This window comes from Strongylocentrotus purpuratus, unplaced genomic scaffold (assembly GCF_000002235.5).
Source record: "Strongylocentrotus purpuratus isolate Spur 01 unplaced genomic scaffold, Spur_5.0 spur5_scaffold_11, whole genome shotgun sequence".
NCBI classification, from domain to species: domain Eukaryota; kingdom Metazoa; phylum Echinodermata; class Echinoidea; order Camarodonta; family Strongylocentrotidae; genus Strongylocentrotus; species Strongylocentrotus purpuratus.
The window spans coordinates 10,261,748-10,284,804 of record NW_022145596.1 but is presented as its reverse complement, the minus strand read 5'-3'; the positions used below and the strand labels follow the sequence as shown (position 1 = coordinate 10,284,804).

At 37.0% G+C, this 23,057-nt stretch overlaps 1 protein-coding gene and 1 non-coding gene across 2 annotated transcripts; one reads left to right on the top strand and one right to left on the bottom strand.

Annotated features, from left to right (window-relative positions):
- Positions 1–1,893: 1,893 nt before the first annotated feature.
- On the bottom strand, positions 1,894–21,620 carry LOC100891934. The gene is made up of 20 exons (XM_030980604.1): positions 21,163–21,620; positions 19,606–19,856; positions 18,956–19,077; positions 17,606–17,668; positions 17,287–17,363; positions 16,535–16,658; positions 15,944–16,012; positions 15,329–15,491; positions 13,179–13,261; positions 11,871–11,954; positions 11,246–11,298; positions 10,575–10,652; positions 9,698–9,758; positions 8,865–8,988; positions 7,962–8,029; positions 6,404–6,511; positions 5,796–6,083; positions 5,372–5,425; positions 4,311–4,400; positions 1,894–3,178 (listed from the first exon to the last, which is right to left on the bottom strand). The coding sequence occupies exons 2-20, from the start codon at positions 19,790–19,792 to the stop codon at positions 3,005–3,007; spliced, it is 2,070 nt and encodes a 689-aa protein (XP_030836464.1). The 5' UTR covers positions 19,793–19,856; positions 21,163–21,620; the 3' UTR covers positions 1,894–3,004.
- Positions 18,360–18,482, top strand: TRNAL-CAA. Its single transcript has 2 exons — positions 18,360–18,397; positions 18,437–18,482. It is a non-coding gene; the product is annotated as a tRNA-Leu (tRNA).
- Positions 21,621–23,057: the final 1,437 nt, after the last annotated feature.

The following is a 23,057-nucleotide window of genomic DNA, read 5'->3' as shown; positions in this document are numbered from 1 at the left end:
CACCTCTCTCACAGTCCTTTCTATCCTTCCCATCCTTCTCCGTCTCCCCTCTTTCTCCCTCCCTTTCTTTCCTTTCTTTATATCCCTCTCCACATCTCTCTTTATCTATCTCTTACTATTTATCTCTCTCCCTCCCGCTCCGTCTCACATTAATCATAACATTACTATTATTATTTACAAATACTTCTGAAAGCTAGGGGTTTGCCCGACTTGCTTCAAACTTATGTCGCCCATAATTATCGTAGCTAGACAAACTGATGAAATTTGACATTGAAAGGTATCCTTAATTTTTATGTTCTAAATCAGGAAGGATTTCAGTTTTTCTGCTTAGCAATTACTTGAACCGAACGAGACAAGCGAACGTACATCAATTTCCACCCACATTGTTGATTAGAGGGGTGTTGTGATGCTTGATTGTTGATTATAACCCTTGACATTCATGGTCATGATTGATGTCGTTAGGGGCGGCGTTACCAAGGGTTACTGGGGAGGGGAGGTGCTCTTGTATAATATGCTTAACATCCCCCTGATACAAATCGACAGACCTTTCCCCCAATAAATTTTTGAGCCATACCACGCTTCTTAAAAATATGTAAGATGCTTTTATTTTTAACCCTTCTTTTATTTTATTTGTTAGAGTGTTTGTCCCTACAAAATAGCCTACTCTGGAGCCGCTGCCTCTGGGTGTCATAAAAAAAGTAGCGAAGGAAAGGTTGCCGACATGGGGCACGTGATAAATTCTGCTCTTTAATTCTGTTTCTAAGTTCTCATGTTTACAAAAAAGCTGCATGGTGACAGTGGCGTCTCCATCAAAATAATATTGGTGGAAGCCATAATGAGAGAGGTAATTTTGACAGGCGCACACGTACGCGATCAAAGATCAGTTCATGGAGCTTAAAATAGTTTCCTCCCATAGGAATTGTGGGCGCGTGTCACAACTTTCTTATTCAATACGATATTGTGAAAGTATGTCTGCGCCCCCTCAAATCCAAAAAGTTTGGGATAAATGGGGGCAAACAGTAATTAACAGAGTTTCTCTCCTGTTGACGATCATAGTGTGTGAGGGTTGAGGGAGTGGGGTTTTAAGTGAGCGTGTGGGTGTTTGTGTGTCTGGAGGGTCCACAATTTGTACAAAACAATAGCGGATGGGCAATTGGCATCCTGCCCTCCCCCCCCCCCCCTTCCCGTTCATTCTTTCAATGTGTGCAAATACACTTTAATAAGGGCACTAGCGCATCGACTTGCATCGTGGATATAGTCTTCGCTGGATCATTATGTAAAAGAATGTAGACCTTTACCATATCAAGTGCAACCACTAGAATTCAATGAAAATAATGTTTCATATAAATATTTGCACAAGTTTCTTATGTTTGCATTTATGCCAAACGTATTGAGGCTTCTGCAAAGACATAAAAATAACCTTGGTAAAGATTTACAAAAAAGGGGTAAAATTCCGCATTATCTAAAACAAGCAAAGGGCAATGAATCTTTTTTCGTTAAAAACTAACTTTTGGTCTGAATAATTAAGAAACACTGAAGGATAGTTAATTTGATGTAAATAGGTATACACAGTTGTATTTTTGTGTTAAGTATTCCCACATCCATTACACAATAAACTGTTTCGACCCCAGTCTGCAATATAGATTTCCTTTTTTGTTTGTTTGTTTGTTTGTTTGTTTGTTTGTTTGTTGTTTAGGAGGTAGAGGCAGGCAGGAGGAATTCCTTCTCATATAGGTATTCGAAGCAGTTATTGGCGCTCCGTTTCTCTGTTACTGTTCTCTCTCTCTGTCTCTCTCTCTCTCTCTCTCTCTCTCTCTCACTTTCTGCTCTTGTCATGATAAACAATAGCACATCATACTGCATTTGTGTACTTTACTAAATAAACTTTATTCGTATCATTTCACAGCGACTACTACACCCTTCTTTTGTCTAAATATACAAACAGAAATATTGCAAAAATATACTTATTTATCATACCTGGATATTAACTTTCCAAACTTCCGCGAAAAATCAGTTCAGTATCGCTTTATGATGAAAAATATTCTTACAATAATTTTGAAGAAACGGCGCTAACATGACCAAGGTAATGCCGTTCTTATTTTATGTTTACTGACACCCGGGATCCCTACTGCTACTAGTCATACTCTTGATAATGAATACACTCATTTTTAAGGTAATGATATTTAGTTTGTTAAAATTGTCTGAATGGTTTAATTTCTGAAACCTTTGCGTAGAATCTGGGCACCACCACATACATGTTCTGTTACTCAGCAGGAAAAGTGTAAACAACTTAAGCTGTCGTAGTGAAACAGTGTCAGTAAAGTTCACTATTTTATTCCCATGAACAATGAGAATTAATCATATTCAGTTGCACAGTTTAAATCATAATTGGCACCTGTCTTTCCAATGATATATCATACATGTTCATACATTGAAAGACCAAGAAAACGTAGGACAACGAGAATTTGTGTTTTCATTTATTTTTATAAAAAGGTATAATGAGCCGGAGGATTCGCTTAAAATAAAAATGCAAGGAATAATTGTTTAACATGTTCAAAAATATTATTCTGGGATATTATTTGTCTGCTTAGTTCAACATCTAGCATAGTAAACTGGGTAAAGGTTTATTTCTATCATTATTTTGTTAGAAAATAAAAGCACCTAGCTCATTATTTTGTTAAACAAACATCATCATAGTACCGGCTCCAGCCACCAGCACATGTGATTTACAACAAGACATGCATTATATTTTATATGGTATGACTTATAGGCTTGGCCTACTTTTACGCCATATCAATTATTCATTTCATTCGGAATGATATTTCGTCTGTAATCGTCGATCATTCGGCAATTTTCGTTAAGCCTTCGTCATAACTTTTGCGCTGTTTTCCTCTGGTCTTTCGGCTTTATTCGCATTTACTTTGCTGACGAGTACAGTGCCTCTGTTTTCATCTGTAGCTTCGTAAATAACCGGTTACACTCGGAAATGTTCGTCAGCCATTCGTCATAACGTCTGCGCCAGCGGGTTGAGTTTGACTCGGATCCCTCTCCTGTCTCGGGAGCTTCTTTCGGCTTTCTTCGTTGCAACTTTGCTGACGAGCGCCTCCTTGTATCGCTTCCACGTTTTCTCCTCACGCAAAATATCTTTTGCACCTTCTTCCGAAACAAATTCCTGCAGCTGTATTTTTTTTAAAGATAAAAATAATGATACACATTTATTTTTGACATGAGTGACGTAAGGAAATTTTAATTTAAATTAGGGAATGACAGTATCCAATCAAACTTCTCAGATAAAATATTTGCACCCCGGCAATTAAGTAAGACACAGTTTTTGCACACAATTTGTAATCCCACCTGGACCAATAAAACTGAATGCAAAATATTTCGAGAGATATTCCTATCACGAACGGAGAAAACAAAGTTGCGATGAACAATCGTTATTAATTGGAGTGAAAGAAGCGGGAAAAATAAGAGCAAGAAGGTAAAGGGGGAAATATAGGGAAGGGGAAAATAAGGGTAGAGGTTAAATAAAAATGAGCATAAGGCTGTAATCAGCCTTAATCACCAAAAGCTAGTTTTCAAATTCAGCTGCTTCAAATTTAACTTCAAATGAAAAACGAAGCAAGGCAGTTGATGCAAAGTTTATAAACCTTCTTTCCTTATTTCCCCCCTTTCCTGTCGCACCTGACAGATTTTAAAGGAATTATGGGCTCGTACTCGCCATCGAGACAGCCATATAAAGAGACGGGCACTCCATCAGAAAACGATGGCTCATATATTTCATTCCCGGTAAGCTCACCTCCCCTTCACATTAGGTAGGCAGTGTTTTTCTCTCGATTTTTTTAGAAAGGGGCGCTTTTCCGCCCTTAGCGCCAGAGCTCTGCTTAGCGATTAATTTCGCGGTAAGAACGACCAAAATCTAGGATGATGTGACATGATCCGTATCCGTATATGTGACATGAAATAATTAGTGGTCATTTGGGGAGACCAAAATTCTGCACTACCAGAATTGTTTTTCTTCTTCCTGGAAGTAGATCATCCTTGAGCATCTTGTTTGCGAGTTGAAACACGCATAAAGAAATTTTCCTTATTACTGAAAAATCCTTGAAAATGCCCCGCAAATGTTTTATAATCGACACATTCCTTAGTTTTCATGTTAACAGGCGCATAAGTTTAGAAAAATTTCTTGTTTTCTGCGAAATAAGGGGGTAATTTTGAAACCCCGTAACAGCCATGCATTGCATCCCATCATAAACAGTAAAGCACTTCATCATAAGACCAAGTGCAATTTATTTTACGGTGCCACTTACCATGCTTTCAAGTTTGAGGAGAGTCATGACACCGGCATGCTGGCGGAAAAAGCGTTTGCTAATGGCAATTACCTCGGACCCTCCACTAACCTGCAAAAACATAAGGAAATAATTATTTGCATTTTGTAGCTCCAGATGATATTTTCACATTTTATATACATCAATTAAGCAGCAGAAAACCAATTTGACTGACATTTTTGGGGACTCTCCTACACAGAGACTGCTGGAATGACCAGCTATCGGAATTTATCTGTAAATAATTGGGCTGGCTCGCAATTGCGCAATATTAACGAAACAAAATTCGTCCATGAACGATTTCCAATCATTTCCCAATAGTTCAAATGTACCCAGCCCATTAAATTTTCATCAACAAAGGTCATTCGTTCGTTCGTTCGTTTATTCATTTTATTTTCATAAAAAACACAGCAAATGCAAATAAACATACAAGTATCTATACATACAAAGAATGTTCAGTTTATACAATAACTTCAAATGAAATAGGAGAACAAAGGAAAATCTCATAGTGGCCTTGTTTAAAAAAAGTACCCCCCCCCCCCCCGAATATTATAATGCACTGCAAAATTTCACTTCTTTCTCCCGTCTTTGAGATAAGGACAGTCCTATAAACAGAGGAGCTCACATCTACTCAACTGCAAAAAAAGTAAGTACATCAATTAATCACCAGGGCAGTGATTTGATGTTCCCAAGATTGTAAATCTTATCTAACAGACGATAAATTAAAATGGTTGAATGAAGTTGTCTAATTCATCAGTTTATAATACTTGCATTTAAGAGAATGTAAACCGATTTTTAAAAGAATCATCTCAAGAAATGATCAGGGAAGGAGAAAAACACTTTGAATTTACTAAGCGTACATCATGTACACAGTACACTAAAATTCTCCAGCATTCTTTTTTTACATCATGGATTATTATTTTACCCAGTAAACATTTTCGCTCCGAATTTTCTTCACACAAATTGTTTAGAGTATCATAATAACATGATAATTCTTGTTTGAGAGTTTTAAGAGGCCTGTATATAATGGACATCCTAACACTTACCACACTCACGCCAGACGATTCCACTTGCAGAGTTTCCGCAACTTCATTCAACCCCTGTAAAATGTGATCACGGTTAAGACAAGAATTATTGGTGACATCAGAGGGAAAAATTATAAATAAAAAAGTTGTGTTATTTTGTGATTGTGTATTGACTGTACACAATTTGTGACATAAGACTTTCATTACATTACGGAAATTACAAACGACTAATAGCATTACAAGACTATTGGAGTCCATTTACCACATTTCCTACACAAAATGTTGACTTTTACTAGATCTTTTATGATAAGTAAGTTCTTGCAAGAAAATTAAAAACATGACTTTTACCAGTAACCGAAGCTCCGAAGATATTTTTTTTCTTAGTTCATAAAACTGCACAAGAGAAAATGCGATTATAGAAGACTACAATTCATTTATAACTTACAAATATGTCACCCTGTTGCAGTTTCCCGAGCCGAAGGAACACACGTTTCTGTCTCCTTCCCCGGGCTCCTCTCCCGCCTAAAGGGAACGTTTGGGTACGCTGTCGTGTCTGCGCCCGTGAAATAGAGGCATCCGTACGGCTACGTTCCGTAAGGAACATGCTGTTTCGGCGCTGTTTGGACCTCGACCGGTTCTCGGAAGATAGTAGCGGGTCTTCTACGATATCGTTGTGGCGGGCGAGGGCGGGAAGGTCGTGATTGTAGGACACCGTGCTGGCTCGACGTGACGACTGTGAGAACAATACAATTACATATTACATAACCAAAACAACGCATGTATTTCGTAACAAGAACATAATTTCTTTGAGCAAAGAAAGAGCAGTGTTAAAACATTGGTCCGGGTATTGAAGGGCACATTATTTAATTTGTTCACCTTGTGATTGAAGGGCCGGCACTGACTGTGCCCCTTGTTGAAACGTCAATGTAAAATAAAGTATTGTAATTGCCTTAAGTTGAGGACTTGGACGTTTTCTTTGGGTGATGTAACCATCATCCCTTTTTATATAAAACATAAAACTTCTATCTTCGGGACTAAACATTAGAAACTCACCGGAGATATGGATCTCGTATCTTCCCTTGAGATGGGCGGAAGTCCGATGGACTGACCGTGTGGGTTGTTGGTCGTGGGCCCCGCGTCCTCGGCAATAGAAGTTCGGATCTAGGAATAAAAGATAACCATATTCATGTGTGTACATCTAGAGATATAAAAATAAGAATTCTTGCGAGTTCCATTTTTTATAACTTTCAACTGTTTATTGATAAATAACATGCATTTCCGGAAGTCCAACTTCCTTCTTCAGACTGATTTGGCAAAGATTTAACTATTATATTTATATGCAGGGGCGTTTTCATTTTGTTACGTAAAATATCTTTGTTGCAGAACTGCAATACTTCATATCTGGTTTAGTAGCCCTATGCAAACTAATTGCAGATTTCGAACTCTCTACTGAACATCTTCATTTTATGCATAACAAATTTCAGGTTAGTAGAAGCTTAAAAACCACATGTTATCTTCATTTATTGTTTTTTTAATGTTTTTATTATTTTTTATTAAAGAAATCAAGATAATACAGGTGATATTCTCAACATGATGTATGTATGATGTATTGGCTTGCTTTCAGTTGCATCATTTCCCTTCCGTTATGGAACACCGTACGGATATTGCGGAAACGTTGCTGCGTCACACAGTATCTTGGTTCGTAATTATCTACGTCAGTGATACGACTTCGTGCTCATTAAGATGTTTAGAAGAATCCTTGTTTTAATGAACACCTGAACGCAGAGCAACATTGCGATAATATGATAAGAATTTTTCTTCTATTTTTAATGAAGAAAACGTGATATTTTTTCCGAATCAGCTTACCGGTACTTAAGAAACATCCTTCCTCAACCGAGATGCTGCTTTAATTAGGGGGGAAGTGCGCTGATAAATAAGATATTTTTTTCTTTGGAAATTATGAAAATTGGAAATTCGTTTTTTCTTTTTCTGAATCGGCTTGTTTCATTACCTCCGTCAACCGAGTTGTTACTTTTTTTATTACGGGAAAGTGCATATTCTAAATATATGTTCAAAATCTCTACTGGCAGATTTTCATAACATTGGGAAGTGCGATATAATTAACAAATATATATTACAATTATCAGGGTTTTGTCATGTATACACCGACGGAATCACGTTGATTTATGACAATGGAAACTAGGAAAATGATGCATGATAATAAAAATGATCAGTTTTAATCAGAGAAACCGAAATCTTTTTGAAAAGCGTTAATCGAATGATCGAAATAAATCTGTAGTAATAAAAAAAAGTCACAATTGTAATAATCCAATGACATGCGAAGTATTGTAACAGAAGTTTGATATAATTAATCCAAAAAGTATAGTCCTAGAATTTAAACTTTGCAATTTAAACTTTAAAAAAGGCCATCTCATTCCCGAAGCGAAAAGATATCTGACAAGACAGATTTGTGGCCTTGTACAATAATATGACCGTAGATATCATGAATAAATCTTCGTATATGGAGCAAAACTTTAATGGTTTCAGGCAGTATGAAAATAAAGGTGAGAGAATGAAATAAATTTCACTAAACTATCAAAGAAACACTTACCTCGGGCAAATAAGGGAGAGTTGTTCGCTGCTTTGCAACGTATCTTGCTAAGCTCATCTCAATCATTTCTGAAATATTAAGGATATAAAATATGAGTAAATGTTGGCCAACACTCTAACGAATACACTCTAACAAAAGTTCGTGAACTTTATCAATTGACCGCTGGAATGTAAAACATGAAACTTGTAAGAATTCTTCTTGTTATCATATATCACTGTTCCATTGACATAATGTCGTTATGAAGAGTGGGCAGGAAGATGTGAGCGAGAGTGTGGCAGGATATAAAAAGAATTAAACATATTTTTTTAATAACATTTATTAAGCGGTCAAAAACAAAATATTCAGGTTTCAAAGATGAACAATGAAAAGATGATAATATGCCGTTAAATAATTACAAAAAATTGGAAACATCTCCACATCTCTCTCTCTCTCTGTTTCTCTCTCTATCTATCTCCATCATTTACTATGTCAGCTTACATAAACTTCTTGCAGTTGTCTTTCTCTTCTTTTTCTTGTTTTTGTGTTGTTCTCTTACATCCTCTCTTTATTTCTTACCCCCCCCCCCTCTCTCTCTCTCTCTCTCTCTCTCTCTCTCCTTTTCTCTCTCTCAGTAGTCTCTCTCTCTCTCTCTCTCTTTCTCTCTCTCTCTTTCTCAGTAGTCTCTCTCTCTCTCTCTCTCTCTCTTTCTCTCTCTCTCTTTCTCAGTAGTCTCTCTCTCTCTCTCTCTCTTTCTCTCTCTCTCTCTCTCAGTAGTCTCTCTATCTCTCTCTCTCTCTTTCTCTCTCTCTCTCTTTCCCCTCTTATCACTCATAACTCCCTAGTCAGACCACATTGTCTTTCTATTTTTGTATTTCTTGTTGATCAAACTCATACCCAGTTGCTGCATTTCTCATATCAAATTACCGTTCGCATGAGAGGGTCTCCTTTGGCGTATGTCCTCCCCTAGAGGACCCCCTCCTACCAGAGGTCGGGTGCTGAGGTTTGCGGTCTTGGGTATGTTCTGCTTGCGTAGATAGCAACATTCACCCTAAAAAGAAGTTATCATGAAATTATAAAAAAATAATGTTTTTAATATTGTATTAGTACTATTATTATTATCGTTATTACGGTCATTATTATGTATTCATTTATGTATTTATTTATGCATTTATTATCAATTATATTAGTATTATTATTGTAATTATGCGTATTATTATCATTATTACTACTATTACTACTAGGCCTATTATTATTGCTATTATCATCATCATCATATTTCATCCTAACCATCGTAATTACTATTCCTCAAATCATCTAATAAGATATTCACGATATCCTCTCATCACATTGGTTGAATTTTTAATTCGAAAAGCGAATTTACATTTGCTAAGATTGTGGGTTCGAATCACCATTACTTTCATTTTTAGAATTAAATTTGAGGGGAATTCGATAATTGTTATTGGGGTCCGTCTTAGATTTCTGTTGAGAGAGTCAAGATACTTTTGATAACTTTCTTTTCAGGGACTCATTGCCTTTCAAGATAATTTCATTGGCCTCATTCTGAGATGAAAAAAATGAAATGCTTAACGTCTCGTGTATGATTTTATTTCTTAAGACCATGAAGATAGAAGGGAGATAATATATCGAAAGGAGGAAATGGAACATTTGAAAGCGGAGAAAGAGCAAAGTGGGAGATATAAGATCATAAAAGGTCGAACAGAGAGAGAAAGAGAAAGACAGATTTATTTGAAGCTTACCGACATGACGAGATACAACCACTTGGTATGATTAGCATCCTCACAAATCACTTTGTTTGGTCTAGAAAGTCAACAATAAAACAAGGTCAAATATCAGCCATCTTGCTTCACAGTTAATATAACTTGTCTATTGTGCAATGGACCAGGGGTGTTTCACAAAGACTAAGATCGACTTCAAGTTGGACTTAACTATGGCAAGCTGTTTATGCCACTGTTTGCTCTCACAATTAACTAACATTGGTCTCTCAAAGGATGTACAAAATTTAATCATGGTCACAAATCTACAAAATTTACATTTTTGGATAATTCATTATTGAAGGAAAATACAATATCTAAAGATCATAATGGTGAGAGTAAACAGTGGCATAAACGGCCTGCATAGTTAAGTCAAACTTAAAGTCAACCTTAGTCTTTGAGAACACCCCCTGATGCTATCGACTCTTTACTATGAAACAATTTACTGCATGAGAAAATATATGAGAATTACAAAAAAAAGTTGATATACCACCAGATTTATACGTAATTGTTTAAGTACACTTTACTTGGTATATTCCGCCTTGGTGGCGCGATGGCTCAACGGTAGATTACTGGTCTTGTAATCGGAAGGACCCGCGTTCGAAACCAAGTCGATACGCTAGTGCCCTTTGGTAATGCATTAAATCCTCATTATCAAGTACCTTGGAGAGGAGTGCTAAAGCCATCGGTTCCTTGGTTGCTTACCTACAAGATTATATATGTTTTCTTTGCAATCAGGTAACCAATAAATCAAAACAAACCAAACTAATCTGAATATTCTTGCGATTGGTCAATAATGACATTTATTAGGTGACTCAGTATTTTTAATACAAGCTTTAACCAGGATGGACAGAGAACTTACGGGTAGTACTTCGATCGAATGGAGTCTGGATACTGGCGAAACTCATCAACTGGAAAGTCTCGGAACATCGACTGTTCTCTGAAAAACACAAATGATTACATTATTGTGAGTTTGTTTTAATCAAAAAATAATATTTTTGTATAAAGAGACATTGTTCACAAGGCCGAAAGTAAGAAAACATGTTCGGTCCCCTATGGTAAATATACGCCACTCGTTCTCTTCGGTTATGTTACTACACTAAATTAGATGCGATATTCAGAAAGCTCTACGAAATTTCGAAATCTGCCGACAACAACTTTATTTTTAATGGGCCAGGGTGCCGCCCCCACACACACGTACACCACGCATCATCCAACACCTCCAACGACGCCCCCGTGCAGAAGTGGGCGAATCGGAAATGGGTACACTATTTAAGTAATTAAAGCATGACATTTTTATTCACTATATAGGTTACTTCACTCCAAATGCCAGCAAATAAATTGGCTATCGGTGTGACGATGAAGTTTATGAACTCTACAAGTTGTAGATTCCTACATTAAGCTAAAGGTTAGGGCGCTATGAAATGTTGTTTGCAAGTGGTTACAATATTTGTTTGTCTTCTGTGACTTTTAGGTTTATTGGGACTTGTGTTGTTTTTTTTTTGTTCATGAAGTGGGACGTAGAATCCTTACCTCAAAAAGTCAATTGGAGGGTCGTCAGGGGGATCAATCAGATACAGAAAGTCCTGCAATATATAAGAAAAAAAAATCAACATAAGTTTCTTAGTTGTGATGACAATCGACTGTTAGTATTTTACAAATTTGGTATTACCATAATATTCAACTCTCTGACGACAAGAGATGCCCGTTACGTTTTGTTTTTCTCTTTCACAATGCTGAAATTGTTATTCTTTAGGTAAATAAAACTTGATCTCCCATTCCCTCCCTCTCTCTCTCTCTCTCTCTCTCTCTTTCTCTTTCTCTATCTCTTCTTCTTCTCCCCCTCTCTCTCACGTTCCCTGTCTCTCTCCCTCCGTCTCTCTCTCTCTCTCTCTCCTTCGCTCTACCCCATTTCTCTCCCCTTGTCTCTACCCCCTCTCTCTACATACATATACCACACACACACACTCCCTTTTCTCTCCCTCTCTCTCTCTCTCTCTCTCTCTCTCTCTTGCTCTCGCTTTCTCTCTATCTCAGTCTTCATTCCCCTCCCCAACCCCGCAAAAAAAGAAAGAAGAACCTCTCGGGCTAAATTAATGATCAATGCAATGGTATTCAGCTAATTACTCGATTGATTCCTAAAATGAAAAAGATTTACCTCAATTTCAAGAATCAAGACTTCGACGTTTCCCTTGCATACCATGTTAGAGGTGAGTGGGAGGCGTCTCTCTAGCTCTTCACGCTACAGAAGAAGAACATGATAAAAAGCATCGATCATTACTATACGACCGGGAGGTTATACGACAATATCCTACACTAACCAAATTCTTAGCTTCTACCCTGGATCCAACACTATGCATATAACCATAACCATTGCCCTATAAACCAAAACATAAAAACCCTAACCGTAACCACTAGCCCCGAACCTAATCTAAAACCCAATTACAACCATAAATCTAACCCTATGCATTTGAAGACATAAAGCCCAGAGCAACTGTCGGGTGATCTGGGTGAGAAAATGAGACAGATAGTGTTGAAAAAATATATGATTGTCGTTCTTTCCCCAAACCCTTTATTCTTTCTCTTTTCATCGCTAACGTTTTGCCAGTATCAGGAGCGCAGCTATACCATTTTGAGTAAAAGGATGGGGGACAAAATTCCTCTGCAACCGAAAATAACCCAACAAGAAAAAAGTCAAGAGCTAAAATAAGTGAAAGGCATAAACCCGACGCTTGAATTCTGCTTTTCAAAATTCGAGTTAACCAGGGAAGTTAGTTTGAGCACTAAGAAGTTTTCCTTTATTTAACGTGACCTTTAACCCAGGATTGGACTTACTGAATTAGCAGAATATGGACCAAAACTCAGCTCTGAGAATTTCCCCTCAATTTTTTTTGAAAGAGGGTGAAGTCAAACGCCCCATCTTCCCCATAGAGACGCCCCTGTGCTGCCCTATTTTTTATGGCTTTTTGTCTGGGTGTCATTGTCTGGAATAGCTTTCCCTCCCCGTCCATTAATCAACCTGTTTACCTTCAGGAAGTTTATTTACATGATGTGTTCACACCCCACAATATAGAAACACCATTCTCTTAATTAATTTTCACTCTACACAAGCCCTATACGAAGCTGGATTTAAATATCGCTTCTTGCTTCATCAAATGTTGTTCTTTTTATATAATTCTGACAGCATTTTAGTAGAGAAGAATGATACCTTTTTCTTGAGACAAAGGACCTTCCAAATTAATGTTTAGGTCTCTCTGTTGATTTTAAAACTAATATTATTAAAATCGAGATATGTCAAAATTGTCCCCCTTAATTATATTACAATATAAACTTCCAGCGTTTCAATTGTGACAAAAATCGGAAAAATGCGACTCATTTATGTCAAATGAATCATATAGAAATGAATGAATTTGAAAACACAAGAAATTTATGTAATATAGTTTGAAATCGTAACTAATTGCATTACCGGTGTGCTGTATCCGCTCTTGTGTACTCCCACGGGTTTCGTTACCTCCCCACTCTGTAGCTTGTATGTATGTAGTAAGCCGACTGGTCAGGAGAAAAATAAAGTACCGAAATCACATGTATTTGTATTGTATTTATTAAACTTCATTGATGTACATGAACATCCTGTTTATAAACATATAAATCAATTAACGTACATTTTTAAATGTTCATGATAATGTCTTTGCATAAAATAAAAATTATTTGATCTTTTTTAGCGCACAATATAAGTAAGGCACTCCAATATCACCCCCGTCTCTAGGTAGCAGGGGTGGCGATCCCGGGGGACGGGGGGGGGGGAGGGACACGTCCCCCCTCAATTTTTTTTAGGGGGGGGGGGTCGTCCCCCCCTGAAAAATTGAAAAAGTGAGGAAAAAAGTGTATAGCAAATACTGAATAAAGACTGCAACAAACTTTTAGGCTCTGGAGGGCCCTAGAGTGCAGCGTTTAGACAAATAAAAATGCAAAAATCTTCTTGCTCCGGAGCTACGCTCCCTCGCATAATATTCTTCGAAGTGTACAGTAAATATTCTAGAAAAGTAAAGTGTGAAAAAGGTATATTGCTTGTTTTTATACTATTCTTTTGCTAATTAAAGTATGTAATTTGTTAATACAACAAAACTTCAAAAACTGTGAGGGGATAGTCACTTCCGTAACCTCTACCCCTCTCGTTCACTTTGCTCCCTCGCCTTGCCGTAATGATGAGGGGGGGGGGGGCTTGGGCGCAGTTTCCCCCCAATAAAATTCAAACTTGATTTATTTCTAACTCGATACCAGTTATTTACAAATGTTGCTGAAATGGCATGGTTTTTCCCTGAGCTTCTTGGGGCTCTGCCCCCTAGACCCCATCAAGGGCCCTATGCCTGGCCCCTGTTTGCTCATCTGACCGTGATTGAATGCGTAAAACCCTGAGCTTCCGGGGGTCTGCCCCCTGGACCACACCAGGGGCTCTAAGACGAGCCCCTGGATGCTCATCTGACCGTTATTAAATGCCTAAAACCCCTGAGCTTCATGGGCCTACGCCCCTGGACCACACGCCAATTTCCGCTCCACTTGCTATGCTCGCTTTGCTCTACCTTATAAAATACTTTAGCCTCCCCTCTATGAAAAATGTTCCGCGAGGCCTGCATGTACAATGTTAGAGTGGGGATCGGATCCCCCCCCACGTTTTTGTTCAATATACGCCACTGCTCCCCCGTCCCTTGCATTTCGTCCCCCCCCCCCGGTCATGAAAAGAAATCGCCGCCCCTGCTAGGTAGGCTATTCTTAGTTCAGTGCTGATCACAACATTCAATAAATTCCCTGCTACCGGTACCCATTTAAGACCTGGGTGAAGAGTGGCAAGTGCAGATTAATGTCTAGTCAAGAGACACTAGTGCCTCGCCAGGGATCGAACCCACACCCTTCGCACCTCCGGTTGAGTGTTAAAACCACTCGACTACGACAACTCTACGACACCTCTGTGAAATATTAGTCCTAAAGGAAAATAAAACTATCCTAAAAAAAACGCCATGGGTGCCATCGATCACCACAAAACCTAACTATACGGCTTGTTTTTATGTACGTAAATCTGTTAGATGTTCCAAACAAAAGTTCCTTATTTCGCGGTATCTAATAAACCTTCTTCCATGTATTTTAGCACCGCCCTTTCTTAGTTATAGCCAACTTTGAATACCAGTTGCATATCGATTGAATGTTTTGGAAAATATGACAAATGATTGGAAGAAAATAAGTATTTTCTAAAAATTTTTTTTACTTGAATTGAAATAGCTCGTGTGGATAATCATAGTGACATAAAGTAAAATCAAAGGACTTTCTATACGTTATGTTGGATTGCGAAAAAACTTAACATATATCAAAGACAAATTAATAGTTTATGAAACCATCATCTTATCATTATAGTTAATATGATTATATATCCAATATAGACAATAATCAAGAAAATATTGAATACAAAACAGTAGCGCATGGATGCCGGAAAAAAATTTGAACAAAAAACTAAAACTCGAAGGTCTTCCAACCCATGTGACTTTGAATAAATGAAATAACATAAAATAGTGAAATACAAGAAGAATATATGCACAACATTCTGGCTAAATTATTGCATCTTACTTTGTCCTGAGATGATGTAATAGAAGCGACGTGACGTACTGCCCTGATAAGCTATAACTCGACCATCATCGTAACATCCGTATGATATTCTCCGACATAGCTCCTCTTCAATTTTAGTTGGAAACATTTGGAATTTTTTGATGGTTCGGATCTTCAAAGCGATCTGAAAATTAGGAAGCAAAATAACAATAACAATTAAAATTTTAAATAACAATACAGGTATTTTGATAGTGTATGTGTGATTTTAAAATAAATAATCTTTTCTTATTTTGTGTTCAAGCCAATATCATCCTCGGCCTGGGAGGGGATCATTCAGTCGTTGGAGCCCTACCCCTCCCTCTCTCCCCATCACTCTCCATCTGTCTCTCTGTTATCAATAGAATGATATGTCTTTACATCTCTTATATACACAAGATACAAGGTGCAAGAAGACATTACACCTTAAGTTTGTCTTCTGCAACATTAATTTTGCAACTCATTTTGCATTCTGTAGATCTCTTTGCCTGATGGAGACCCCTACATAATTACACATTGTTTGTAGATTTGTTGTTGTTTTGTCATGTTCTATAAGGCAATTTAATAAACATGTTTTCATGTTTTATGCCACCAGCTTACCCTTTCAAGTTGTTCCTGAGTCCTGTGTTTTGGTTGCATTCTTAAATCGCACTGGTAATCGTTTCCGATCTGTGAAAAAAAATTGTGTTTGAATGTATCATCATTACCATCATTATATATTATTAACATGAATACTACCACCACCACCGCCATCATCATCGTCATCCTCATAATCATCATAATCAACATCAACACCATCGTCATTATCACTATCATCACCACCAACAACAAAATCATTATCAACATTATCCAAAAGTGACAGCCATCAATTAATAGCAGCATTGTCACTGGCATCGTCATCATCATTATCATAATCATCATCAACATCATCGTCGTCATGCATCACCTCACCACCACTACCACCATTAACAAAAACATCAACAACAGCAACAGCAACAACATCGTTATCAACATTATCCACAAGTAACAACCGTCAAATAGCACTATCGTCATCATCATTATCATCGTCATCATCATCATCGTCGTCGTCATGCATCACCACCACCACCACCAATAACAACACAATCGTTATCAACATCATCCGCAAGTAACAACCGTCAATTACGTCATGGCACCAGAGGGATAGCTTACCACTGTCTTTTGCGGTGTTGTATCTGCATTCTCCTTATCCTGCGTAGAGAACCAGACTTGGTTGTAATCTTTACATTGTATCTCAGAGTCGAGGGAATCCCTGATTGAACCTCTTTGCACGTACCTAATGGAAAGCGATCAGAGAAGTATTGCCGTGAGAGAATGACGAGTTAATTTCGAGTTATGTTTCATTGTTTTGGTGATTTTGTACTAATTTTAATATGGCTTTGTAAAATTATGTTTTGATCTGAAATGTTTGATATAGTCGTTTGATTCAGGAAATATTTGGAGAAAGGCCATTACGGAAAATAATAAAACGTCTATCCCCAAAGCGATGGAGAAAAGATGAGGAGGAAGATAATGATCATGATATACACTTGAATAAATAGATATATTTCAATATCATGGTAAGGTATAGAAGCATCGTACATAAAGCACACATAGGTTACCAAACAATCCATCGATAAATCGATGATTAAGAAACGCTAAAAATTGTTAGACAGATTGAAATGAACCAGAGTTCATATTTCCATCAACATTGGTGGCAGTTTCTTTTCTTGGTATCATACTTTTGAAATAATAAAATGACAATAATCAATATTATCTCTTGTCTCTCGATGTGCTTAAAAAGATAAATACCATAAAGCAATACAAATTCTTGCTTATAAAGCCTTTACTTTAATTACAATAGAAAAAGGAGAGTAAAATATTAACTATCGTTTGATTTAACAGGTTTAAGAATCATTATTTACCTTCTTCTCCGTCTATAGATGGTGACGACAATCAGTACTGATTTTATTGCATTGAAGAAACAGTGAGCGGCGTCAAACTGTAAAGGTGAAGCAAACACAAACTAATTATTCAATAATAAATTCGATTGGTCAAGCAATACATGAATTAATGATACATCTATCTCAAAAATATTTTTTTTAATCGTAGTTTTATGGCTCTGTCTAATGATAGCATAAGTGACACTAAAATGATTGAAAATAATACAGTATATTATAATGTATAATTAGTCGGTTTGGCAACAACACACTCCAATATCTCTACGAATGAATATTTGCTTACCTTTTTCTCTACAGCTGGTCTTCTGTTCCGCCGAAATGTACCCGGTGTCATGATAGATAATTCCTAAAAGAAGGTAGATAAAGATAAATAAATGTTTAGTTAACTTGACATAATGTATATTTGTTACGGAATCTGAAAATGTATATAAATTCGTCTTTGTTTTCACGAAGTGACGGTAGTGAGGAAAATCGTAACGCAAAGTGAATGCAATTTTTTTTCACTACCGTCACTTCGTGAAAACAGCGACGAATTATATAACGGCTAGTATACAGTGTAGATCAAAAAATAGAACTTTATTCTTTTATTTATTTATTTATTTATTTCTAATCTTTTGACAGGGTAGCCCATTCACCAACAAGTAGTGGTCTTCCAAGGGGCCCTGAATGAACATATTTACATCGTTTATAACATTTATACAGTTACAAAAATAATACTCGTTTGCAAAATAAACATAATCATTAACCTATCCTCCACCCCTCCCCCACCCCCCCCCCCCTCTCTCTCTCTCTCTCTCTCTCTCTCTCTCTCTCATCCCTCTTACTTTCTTTGAAAAGGCATTATAACAGAACGGGATAAACACTCCAGGAAAATAAATGATCTTAAATGTATATTTTGGGGGCAAATCCCAAAATCTGGACGTAAACTTTATTCTCCCGTAACTACATGTACATGAATTATGTTAATCTATCTCCTCACTTCGAGCATGGAGTTATTGTAGGTCCATGCTTCGAGTCGTCATGAGTCGTCATGAGTTGTCAGGATGGCCGAGCGGTCTAAGGCGCCAGACTCAAGGTTGATTCCTTATCTCTTAACAGAGATGTTCTATGGGTGTTCTGGTCTCTGTATGGAGGCGTGGGTTCGAATCCCACTTCTGACACATACTTTTGTTTTGTAACCGGTGTGTTGGCTCAGTCAACCGGGAGGTCGTGGATTCGAATCCGGCCGCGTCATACCAAAAGACGTTAAAATACGGGAGTTGCTGCTACCTTGTTTGGCGTTCAACAATAAGGGATAGAGCAACGTCGATCTGGCGCTGCTCAGAGGCTGCCGGGCTCACGATTAATTGGGCAAAAAGAATTTCCATTTTAGGTTTAACTTAATAAAATTTGGAGTGGACTTTAAAAGATTATTATTATTATTATTATTATTATTATTATTATTATTATTATTATTATTATTATTATTATTATTATTATTATTATTATTATTATTATTATTATTATTATTATTATTATTATTATTATTATTATTATTATTATATTATTATTATTATTATTATTATTATTATTATTATTATTATTATTATTATTATTATTATTATTATTATTGTTATTATTATTATAATCTTACCCTGACTTTATTTTTAAGTGGAGTCTGCAATCGGTTCATAGTGATCTCCTTTGTGTTTCTAGGTGTCACCATATCATGTACCTCCGTGATTCGATTACCAATGGCAACCATCGGATCTTCCTCTGGTGTAGAAAAAGCAACAACAACAGCAACAACGAAGAAAAAGGGAAAGAAAGAAACACAAGGGAGAAACTGTTAAAGTTTGGCTCGTAGATTGCAGTTAGAAGACAGTATCTACCTACTGACTGCCAGTCTTCTTATTTCAATGAGTTTGATAGCGATTGAAAGCCAAAAGAGATGTAATACCTTTATAATGAAAGTCCAGAAATATTGAAGTTATTTCATCATTAAGTATTAATATTAATGAGGGTCTGTATCACCACTTGGGATACCATGTAAGATTCTTGTAAGTCATCATTATAAACGAATTTTTGCTATTCGTGCCACTATGATGTATTATGAACTTTTATCATCTTCAACAGTAAACCATGAGACGCCTAATCATGCAATCATTTTTAAAAGTAATCCTGTTTATGCCATTTCACTTTTCAGGTACGAAAATGGAATTGTAGGTAAGGTAAATTTGTCAAATCTATCAAAAAGATGTAACTATGTAACAGTACTTTTTTAACAAGCAGTACATCACTTACTCTCATGTAATTTCTTACGCCCCTCATCATCCCACCATCTCTTAAAATGGGCCCGATACGCCCCCGATTCGACCTCTGGGATGGGTAGCCGCCGCCCTCCTTTACTTCTTGAAGTCCTTGTACGGGGGCGTTCATCGATTTGGGGCAGCTGGAAGGGCACTGGTGAACGCACTGTGAGAGAATTCATCGTTGTGGTTTGGGGGAATCGGAATTTTCAGCCTGAAATCGCCATTTTTACTTAAAAAGCAATGCTGTGAGAAGATAATGTGTAAAGTCTGAGTACAAAAATAGTAGTATACTAACACTCAATGGTATTTGCAGTAGCAATTATAAAGGGTGACCTGGGAGTTGAAGCTTCCTCCCAAAAATTACCCCCTCCCCCATTTTTCTTGATTATAAATGAATATAAGTTAGGCACATGTAGAAAATGAATGCAAGAACTCCCAAGCCCCCCCCCCCCTGGGTTTTTATTGCAGTTTAAGTTCCATGTAATTGTATAGCTAATTACTCTTCTATTTTTAGTGCATGACTTCGTTATCCAAATAAACGTACATAATACTCAGTTGCCCATAAACTTGGAATAATTTCTTTAACGTCTTTCATTAAAAAATTGTGAAAACATGATTTATTCTTGATAGATAAACTTTTTGTCTTATTTTACTTTATTGATCAAAATTAAGTTCTAACAATATTTAAACATCATCTATCTAGATTAAGAAATCGTCACAATCATTTTCATCGTAAGAGCCAGCAATATTTATCACTATTTTATGGGAAACGGTGTAAATTAAATTCCTAAAACAAAATTATTTTTTCTTTGCCTTTGTATACGTCAACCCCGTCAAAAAAGACTAGAAGAGTATTCTTTTGTTGCGATTCTTTGTTATGTCAAAATTATGTACACATGAAGACGTCCCTAAGTATTTTCGAATGGCAAGTTTGATCCTGATTTCGACCTTGGCAAACTATTACAATGAATAAATCGCTTTAAGATGTAAATGTGTCCCGCAATAATTGTATAAAATTACGAGGAAAAATGAAAACAGAATCAAGAGTTCGGCTTTGATTTCATTTCGCTTACTTTGAATACTGGTATGAATTATTACTTTACAGAAACGTCTATATTCCTTTTTTTACGGTCTAGGATAATTGTTTTTATCATTGAAAAAAAAATCAAAATATATGAAGATACAGGTACGCAACTAAAAAATATAGACCACAAATTATCAAATGTAGTTTTACTCATGACGTTTGAAGAATTAACAGATATCTTTCCAATCCGATTATTTATGTTTGTGTTACATGTTCTAATTTGCAGCTAATTCATATTATGCCTCGAACCCTTTACATGTTAAATAATGATTTAATCCATGCCCAAATATCTCACTTTACTATTTTGACAAGTTATTAAATACTATTCTTATAGGCGCTTGAGGTGTATATAAATTGACGATTAAGGGTGGCGACTGTTATTGAAAGTTCTGTAAATATTGTTATGGAATAATATTTATAGTTACAGTTCACACTGTAGTAATTTTTTGTTTTAAATGGGCTTACCTATTATTGTCTCTAAAATCCTGTATCGGCACTCGATAAAAACTTGACGTTGGAACAAGAAACGAGCGATGTATCCCTTGTATTAATCCAGAATACACTCCATCAAAAAACTACAAGAGCTACAAGCCGGGGTTGCTATGCACAGTGTAATTGCCCTCTGTAATAATACCTGGCTAGCACGCACATCCGTATTGATATAACTTATTCCAATCACTCTAACACTGTAGTGTACACAATACTTTTCAAGCATTCAATACGGAACAAAAGAAATCCGAAAGATGAAAGAGAAATGGGGAGGAAAAAATCAATCTCATTCGAAAACGTAACACTCCATTTATGTCTGCGTAATGACTTCCAACAAGAATGGGACGTTTTTTTCATCGATTTTTGCTCCGACGAGTTAATAAAGTTGCCTTAAGGGTTGGACGCGATCGATTTTGAGTCTTAATATTCCTCCAGCAATGTTTCTCCGTCCAATAAAACCACTATGCCAAGGCCCATGATATTTATTTCAGGCTACGTTGATAATACCCCTTGGGGCTTTCTCACTTACAATCAGATCAGTGTAAAAGCAGGAACAATTACAAATATTTTATTTCACTGAACCATGCAAACTGAGATCAAAGCGTGACCCCGTTGCCAAGGAGACGGCGTTGTGTAATCTGATATTGATTTTACAACAAGATCAAAGTTCCGTGTCGTATCGTTTTACTGGTTTGCCGTTCATTCTGTTAAGATATAATGATAATTCATTATTTAATGATTTATTAAATAAATAAACAAACGATTGTTTGATAAGGCTCCCTTTTTTTAATCAGTGAGTAATTACAAAATAGTCTTGTCTGCTTACCAGTGGCATATCCAGACTGTGGCCTCAGGAGGGGCAAAACATCTCAACTTATTGCGATCCATAAACTTGTAGTAAAGGAAACCTCTTTTGATGGGAATGGTCTGTATGGAGGGGGTGGGGGGTGGGGTAATGTCCGAATGATTTATTTTGACGTAAATCTATATATCCTACGTTTCTTAATTATAATAAATCCCCTGCTATATGTTTAACTGCTAGTGCCTAGCTGTATTTTTTAATATTTTTGTGTGTGTGTCATTAGTCAAACCGCATGCCCCTTCTGCAAATATGATAGTGCTGCACGCCTTTATCATGTATAGGAGAACGGGGTGAAGGTGGGACACGAACCCCCCCCCCCCCCCCCCCCCTCTTGACAAGCAGCAGAAGAACAAAAATCCATAAGTCTGTGTCATTTAACCATCCCTATCCCCTTACTCTTTCTTTCCTCTCCCTCGCAATTTGTCTGGGAGAGAATTCCGCCGTCCTTAAAGTAGATGGCAGGAGGATGAGGGAGTTCACTTAAACACTTGCCTATAATGTCGCCCTATATAGAAGCTATATGGTGAATATGCGTTTATAAACCTACCAGTAAGTTTGCGACAGAGACGACCCTTTTTACATTTTTGGGTGGGTTGTGCCAGTTTAGGGCGAAGAGTGGGTTAAGCCATTCAGGAGGCACGCGAATAAGTTTTTATTTTTTAAATTTAATTTATTTAATATATTATTATTATCATTTTTGTTAAGGGGGAGGGGGTCACAGGTCTTATTCGGTGAATGAAATGCGAATAAAAAAGGCCGCCTAGAAGATGAGGGGGAGCTAGACTTACTTCCGTCTCAAGTTCCCTTCTCCCTTTCGTCTTCACTTTTAAAAAAATCCACTTTGATGGGGATGTGCCCCCGTAAACATCCTACCGGGTTAGAGCATGAACCTACTATGGTAAGCTTGAGAGTCGAAGGAGGGGGTGGGGGGTGGGCGTCATCACTTCCGTCAAACGAAATAAAAATCGTATTTTTGAAAACGGGACTACCGGGACCTATAATGTGGTGA

Coding starts and splice junctions, on each gene's coding strand:
- LOC100891934 (XM_030980604.1), bottom strand. CDS start 19,792: ATGAATTCTCTCACAGTGCGTTCACCAGTGCCCTTCCAGCTGCCCCAA. Junction 5,426..5,795: donor TGCAACAGGGTGACATATTT/GTAAGTTATAAA, acceptor CACATTTTACAG/GGGTTGAATGAAGTTGCGGA. Junction 3,179..4,310: donor TCCTCAAACTTGAAAGCATG/GTAAGTGGCACC, acceptor AAAAAAATACAG/CTGCAGGAATTTGTTTCGGA.